The 8,072-nt window shown below is 35.6% G+C and overlaps 1 protein-coding gene across 1 annotated transcript; it reads right to left on the bottom strand.

The window, feature by feature from the left end:
- Positions 1-4,044: 4,044 nt before the first annotated feature.
- Positions 4,045-6,581, bottom strand: LOC126965992 (glyceraldehyde-3-phosphate dehydrogenase 2-like). Its single transcript, XM_050809854.1, has 2 exons — positions 6,414-6,581; positions 4,045-5,246 (listed from the first exon to the last, which is right to left on the bottom strand). The coding sequence occupies exon 2, from the start codon at positions 5,239-5,241 to the stop codon at positions 4,243-4,245; it is 999 nt and encodes a 332-aa protein (XP_050665811.1). The 5' UTR covers positions 5,242-5,246; positions 6,414-6,581; the 3' UTR covers positions 4,045-4,242.
- Between the last annotated feature and the right edge of the window lie 1,491 nt (positions 6,582-8,072).

The raw sequence follows: 8,072 nt of genomic DNA, 5'->3' as shown, positions 1-8,072 counted from the left end.
AGTCAGTATGACATAAGACATTATTGGCAAATGGTTAGCTAAATAATGTGAACATGACAAATGACAACTGTGAAGTGTGAACTGTCATTAGATGTACCATAACGCTAGGCTCCAACGTGTCGAAACAGACTCAAAAATCAAAATAGTGAATAGTCCCATTTTACGTTAAATTTCTGATGCTCAAAGCTAGGAACGTTTATTATAACGTTTCTGTGAAAGAAATGCTGGCGGATTTGAAGTGGAAACTCCGTCGTTCACTCTCCAAAATTATTTTCCCTACCGAAAATGCCTTTTGTCGGATTTGAAAGTTTGTCACAATATGATCTTCTTCAGTTGACTTAAGTCGAGTTTTAGACTAAACCATGTCCTGTATAAAACTGGTCTAATTTATAAAGACGTTCTTACGAGGATCTCTTCAGTCTTGGGTCATTTTTCCTGGCATACTGTCTGAATCGCAATATCCAATTAAAGAAGCATCTATTTTAGACACCCATTAATAATGTTCTTTTTTCCACTTTGTACGCACCGAAATTGAGGGCTGACGCGTAACACATTGATAACTTAGATGACGCCAGTGCTAGCAACCTGAGGCCAGGCAGCTATCGTATCAGGCCCGTAAAATTATAGTATATTTGCGTATATGGGTCAAAATTATCGTACGCACCAGGATAATGATTATATTACAGTAAAAAAGTGTGTGTGTGTATACTTACGCAAGAAGTTATACTTCTTTAGCCTAACGAAGCAAAAATTATTAAAATGATTTATTCCATTTGCTACTGTACGTTTTTAGAAAGAACAATTTTGTAAAAATCATGCATAGATGGCTTTGACAATTAATTATTAAATAATGAATACGGCTGTATGGGCTTGAACCAGGCATAGGCCTGTCCTAATAATGGACGAAGAAACAAAAAAAATAATGAATGACGCAATTGTCAGAAAATTTTTGGAACCAACTTCAACCTGTAAATTTTGTGTTACAGTGATGCGCGCGTATCTTAAAACTCTCGTCGTTTTTTTTCATAACGCGCCTAAAGCTATATATATATACCTATAACACCAAAAAATCATATGAAACGTGACAATAATCGAAAAAAAACGATGATATATTAAAATTAAAATTTAAATATATCATCGTTTTTAATTTAAATTTAACATTACGTCCTCATTATCATTAAATGTTGTTACTTGTTAGGCTGGGTGCAAACGTTCGGATACCGCATAGGTTTCCTGATCAGGTATTCAGATTAGGAAACCTGAATGCTCTGATTATTTCAATTCAGATCGGAGTGAGCTTCGTAGCGAGTGGACGTCTATAGACTCGTCGTGGTAACAAAATGTGTGAAGCTGAAAATTTATTTTATTTTATATAATGGCGGTCGAACAATATCAATATATAAGACGTAAAGGACTTGGCTTGGGAACAGATATCTCATGCATGTGTTTTGCTTTTTAATTTTCTCTCGTATGCCATTATGAAGCTGATCAAATGATTTGATTGACATGCTGTAATATTTGAAGAATATTATATCTATCTGTTAATTCAAAAAAAAAATCGAAAAGAAAATCTCCGAGTATTCAACTGGTGTACCCAGTAACGACGATTCCTCTTCTTCTTGTTTAGCGCCAGTTACAGTGCATTAGTAATCAATTCGTCTTGGTCGTCCATGATATCACTTGCGTGTGCTTTCATAAGCATCTCTATTCGTACTGGTCGTAAAATAATCCGAACAAAAAAACCGGACGTTTGTGGTAGTCTCATGGAATTCCGAATCTAAATTCCTGATCAGGAAACCTAATCCGTTATCAGAACGTTTGCGCCCAGCCTTAGTCGTCGAGGTGTCAAAATACTATTTAGATCACAGATTAATAAATTCAAAGAAAATCGACATGGTATAGTCAGTATTGAACCGTGAACGTAATGTTTAAATTATCTTTGGTTAATATAGTACGCAACATGGTACCACCACTGATATTTGATATGTTGAATTCATTTCACCTTGATCCCCTTGAATATGGCCATATCTGATTACATAACTCATCTTATCAACTTGTGATAAGTCTGGAACATCATTTCGAAATATTAAGTTTTTAGTTCACAATGTTATTTGTCTGTGGTTGAAATTTTGTATCGTATTTATGGTACCGCCGGACCATCGGACGGACGGCGTCTCGTACCGATTGTTTCGTCGTCGTACTCCGGTCCGGACGGTGATATTAGACCCCTTATTCATAATAGTCTGCTTTCTTAAAGCATTGCTAATTCTCTCTCTGTCTTCTTCTATTGACCTAAGTCAGAATGAGAAAAAACACTCCTAAGCGGCTTTTTAAAGTTAGCGGACCATTATGAAAAAGGGGGTAGGTCTTTACCTATGAAATTGCTGTTTTGTATGAAAAAATTTAAACGAATCTTTTCTGGTATTGAATTTTTTTCCCGCCAAGAAGTTATCCAAATTCTGGAAAAAGTAGTAGTGTGTAGGCGCATGGTCTGGTGAGGAGGGCGGATGACGGAGAGCTTCCAACCCCAGTTTTTGCAACTTGGAGACCGTCTGCTGTGCAGTATGAGGTCCCACGTTGTCGTGCAAGAGCAGCGGAGACGAGCGATTGACCAATGCTGGTTAGAGATGTGTCAGCTTCTCCATCATTGTGTTCAGTTCTTCACAGTACACATCTGCAGTAATGCTCACCCCGTTTGGTAAGAAGCTGTTATGAATCACACCGGCGCTAGACCACCAAACAGTGACAATCAATTTTCTAGGGGTAAGTTTTCGTTTAGGTGCTGAACCAGGATCTAACCAACTTGCTGAGCATTGCGGTTATCAAACAGAATCAATTTTTCATCGCAGGTAACAATGCGGTTCAAAATTCCTTCATTTGTGTGTCTATTGAGCAGAGCAAGGCACGTCTCGACACGTACTTCGCGCTGGCGATCATTGAGTTCGTGGGGCACCCATTTGTCAAGCTTTTTTACCTTGCCAATTTAACGCAAATGGACCACTATTGTTTTGACGCTAACGTCGAAAGCTGCTGCTAATTCAGCCGTAGATTGTGTATCATCAGCTTCCACAATCGCCTTTAATTCGTCATTGTCGACCAAAATCTTCGGACGACCGCGAGGATAATTTTTCAGGTCGAATTTTCCAAAACGGGAGCAAACCAATAACAGGTGGTGCGTTGGTTTTTACTTTTTAGTGTTAGCTCCGTAAACGTCACGTCGTTGATGTTGCGTGCCGCTTTGCTGCCACGACGGTACGCATATTCCATTATTACTCGAATTTTTAACGTATCTTTGATGACGAAAAAGATTGAAACACTAATCTGTAAACAAATGCCTACTTTTGGAAAAAGAATTCCATGTTTTTAAAATGAAATTAGAATTCTTAGCTAGACAAAAATTATTTTGACTTGAAATGTCAGTACTGCAATTTCATAGGTAAAGACCTATTATTAATAATTCTGTGCGATGGAAAATGCAACATATCATCGAATATGTTCCGCTACCAGACCGCGTCCGATGGTTCAGCCGAACCAAATCGGATCGTGTTTAGCAAGACGGGGGAAGAGAGCAGAGAGAAGCCCCACTCACCCCAAGACTACAAGAAACCGCATGTACACACTACACCCAAAGAGAATATAATCACTACGTTTTAACTACACCCTTCAAAATGGAACAGCATAAGTGCACCATTATTAACTGGCAGATAATATGAGCTGTACACAATTCACTTTAAGTATTTCTTCCCAGTCCAAATAATTACTTATAGGGGCTGGTAATAGATAAGTTATTATCTTTCTTAACATTTACTTATATTTAATACTGGATTAGTGATAAATGTACTAAAATAACCTTGAAGTTTCAGCAGCCAGTTAATCTGGAATATATAATAATTACACAAATAAAATTGAAATTGAAAACAAAATTTTATGAACAATGCAGGACTTGAACTACCTCTTGAATTCGAATGATTTAGGTGATGTTAAGATTAAAATGGAGTACATAGAAATTTCAATAAGTACATTTTTAGGATAAATAAAACAAAATTCTGCACCTACATTGAATTTATTTCAACAGTGCAATGCAATACACAACTTTTAACTGCAAAATCATAAATAACACATACACACTACTTGTCTAAATAGTTTATTTTAAATAAAATTTAGAAGAAACACATCTATACTTAAACTTAAAATATAAGCAACATAAATCTCGACATATTAATCATATCTGGACTAAACTGTTTAATCTCTTGTTTGGATGTACTTGATGAGGTCAATGACACGGCTAGAGTATCCGTATTCATTGTCATACCAGCTGATAAGCTTTACAAAGTTGTCATTCAGAGAAATACCAGCAGCGGCATCAAAGATGGAGGAATGAGAGTCACCAACAAAGTCAGTGGACACAACTTGATCTTCAGTGTATCCAAGGATTCCCTTCAAAGGACCTTCAGCAGCTTCCTTAACCTTTTGTTTAATTGCATCGTAACTAGCAGGCTTGCCAAGACGGACAGTCAAATCAACAACAGAAACATTTGGGACTGGTACTCTGAATGCCATGCCAGTGAGCTTTCCATTGAGTGCAGGAATTACTTTTCCGACTGCCTTAGCTGCTCCAGTAGCAGCTGGGATAATGTTTTGCTGAGCACCACGGCCATCTCTCCAGAGTTTACCAGAGGGTCCATCAACAGTTTTCTGTGTAGCTGTGGTAGCATGAACTGTAGTCATGAGACCTTCGACAATTTCAAAGTTGTCATGAATGACCTTGGCGAGGGGGGCAAGGCAGTTGGTGGTACAAGAGGCATTAGAGATGACTTTGTGGGATGGGTCATAAGTCTCATGGTTAACACCGACAACAAACATGGGTGCATCTGCACTAGGAGCAGAGATGATAACTTTCTTGGCTCCACCATCCAAATGAGCAGATGCCTTATCAATAGTTGTAAATACTCCAGTAGATTCAACTACATATTCAGCACCAGCTTTGCCCCAAGGGATAGCCTTGGGGTCCCTCTCAGAGAATACTGCAATTTTATTTCCATTCACAATGAGCACCCCATCACCAGCCTCAACAGTACCCTTGAAGCGACCATGAGTTGAGTCATATTTGAACATGTATACCATGTAGTCTAGTCCAATGAAAGGATCATTAATGGCAACAACTTGGGCTCCTTTCTCAATAGAGGCACGGAGCACAAGACGTCCAATACGACCAAAACCATTGATACCAATCTTCGACATGGTGGCTGTAACAAAAATAAAAATGGTGATAAATATGAATCCTTTAATTAATAGAATACTTTACAGGAGGAAAAAAACAACATTGATGTGAATCTTAGGGTAAACTAATCTAACAGTACTGAATTGAACTTATTACACCAAGAAAGTTGCATTTTAACATGTAAAGGTTAGATTATTAATTGTTAAATGTACCTTATTTGACACGTTGGAAAACTATGCATTTTTTAATTGACTAACAATAATATTAGATACTCGAAACTAATAACAAAATATTCAAATAATTGTTTTCCAGATCTGATTTCATATTATAAAAATACATGTAAGGACAAATATATTATATTGTGTGTGAAAGTTAAGGTCAAAAAGTCATGCAAATCCGAGGGTGTAAAGTTATTAAATACATTGTAAAGATTAATTTAAGCCATTATACTAAAAAATACATATTATAGTGTAAATAATAAAACTAATCCCCTTATTCATAATAGTCTGCTAACTTAAAGCATTGCTAATTGTCACTCTGTCTTCTTCTATTGACCTGTGTAAGTGAGAATGAGAAAAAACACTCCTAAGCGGCTGTTTAAAGTTAGCAGACCATTATGAATAAGGGGGTTAGTCTCCAATAAGTATATATTTTTATTTAGTCTTTGGTATAGGTAGTTATTATTTTATTTAATGTTATGTATATTTTACATAAGTAAAGTGTTTTGTTTTGAACTTTACTAATAATTTCTAGATTAGATGAAAACGTAAGAGATTTAAATGATAGCTGATCCGCATATAGGTAAAATTATTACATCAATTTACTTATATGGGTCATCAAATACATATCCAATTGGGGATCAACCTACTTCTTACAAATCATAGCTATTATACTATATTACCGGTCCCCGGCATATAGAGGTCATCCTAAGGTCACACTGGAAAAATCATGAGAACTGAAGGAATAATGGATTAAAAAAGCTTCAATTAGAATAATTGATTGAAAGATATAATATTGGGTACTTTTATCGATTCTTTCCGTGAAAAATTTCATGAATTACAAAATACGCAGGTTGATGGTACTCGTGGAGGAATGACGCAAGTTAACATTAAAACATAGTTAAAATAAACATATTTTTCATTATTCTTACTTATTCAACGCAGTAAATGCTAATAATAATGATTTTACTTACATTTATTTTATTCAGTAAAGCTTAAAAATCTTCAGATACGTTCAATATCACCAAGATGAAGTCACGAAATGTCAGCTGAAGGACTAATAAAATCTCTTCAAGTTCGGCTTCGACGATGTGTCACTGTGTCAGTAACGCAGTGTTGCCACTAACAAAGATATATTTGGAATCCAATAATTACTTTTAATCCAGCTATACATGATTTTACATTTAGTGTACGACATAAATAATGAGACACTACAGAAGAAAGAGACTTATGTAGGTCTAGGCTGGGTCCTAAAGTTATAAAAGAACAAAAAGTATTATATAGATAGCTAAGAAGATCGCATATTTTCTCGTACAGACAAAAAAGCCGGAGGTGAACGACAGCGTACGAACGACCGGTGTGGACGTTGTCCGTTTGGGCGTGTTACGTTGTATTGTTGTTTGGGTGTTGTGTGACGTTTACCAACACGCCCTAATACTGTTGCATACTTATTGCTTAAATTCAACTCACACTTTATTATAACTTAAATATTATGTACACACCTATAATAGATCTTTCTATTGGCTCAATTTAATACCAGTTAATAATCCATCAAAAATTGCTTTAAGGAAATTATTATCCTTACGAGGCTTGCACTTAAAATAACATACATTGCTACAAAATTATAAACTTACTAATAGACTAGGGTGGAAATCGTCAACCTTAGACGGTATTCTGAGTATTTTGCTACGTTAATGTTTTAGATTGCTTAAGACGAGGTTCAAAATTACTCCTCCGGAATTTGAAATACAATTGAATTTGTATATAATGACGCGAGAGTGGGTCAGGGATTGGAAATAATAGTACTCCGCTTATAAGAACGAGTTTTTATTTGCATTCACTTTTTGAACCGACCCGGATCTGTTCTATTTTCAAAATGATTCTCCCATTCCATCTTTAATTTTGAATTGTTCTAGATATTTTTAACTATTTTTATCCTGCTTACACATTTTTCATTCTTTTTTTCTGTTCGATTTGATCCTGAACTTACTAGAAATTTCCATTATCTTTACAAAAATCCAAAAATAAAATCCATACACTGGTAGGTGTATCGAACCCGGCTCTACACAGTCTACACAGTAAACACTTTTCCGCTGAGCTACGAATATTGCTGACGGAGATATCAATGTATTGAAGTTTGACAACTCTCGTCATGTACATCGAAGTGTTGCTACGCGACAATAATATTGTCACAAGAAATAAAATCAATTAATTTACAGTCAATGTTATTTTGATAGATATTGTATGGTTGAAATTTACATCTACTTTCCACAATATAGAACGTTGGTTAAAGTCCCCTACAATATAGAAAATCATATGAATTTTCCATAACAATATTGGCACTTTCAACAAATTTATCTAAATAAACCAATCTGGCTAGCGGAAATTGGTAGACAGCACCAATAGCGAGGTTTTTTAAAAAAGTTATTATTTTTAAATTGTACCGCTACCCATAAATCCTCACATTCTCTAATTCTCTTTTGTGAAGATAATTTCGATTAAGTAGGTACTTATCTAATAAGTAAAAAGGGACAATATTAACAGAACAACCTGTAGCAGTACCTGCAACAATTCACTTCAATCAATATTAACGTCTAATATTTAACTTTAAAGTAATGCGTTGGTAGAATTAT

The sequence above is a fragment of the Leptidea sinapis genome, chromosome 9 (genome assembly GCF_905404315.1).
Source record: "Leptidea sinapis chromosome 9, ilLepSina1.1, whole genome shotgun sequence".
Lineage (NCBI taxonomy): Eukaryota > Metazoa > Arthropoda > Insecta > Lepidoptera > Pieridae > Leptidea > Leptidea sinapis.
Note: the sequence above shows the minus strand (reverse complement) of the source record. Positions and strands in the feature narration are given on the sequence as shown.

Excerpts from the sequence above, each read along its gene's own strand:
- LOC126965992 (XM_050809854.1), bottom strand. The coding sequence starts at position 5,241 with ATGTCGAAGATTGGTATCAATGGTTTTGGTCGTATTGGACGTCTTGTG.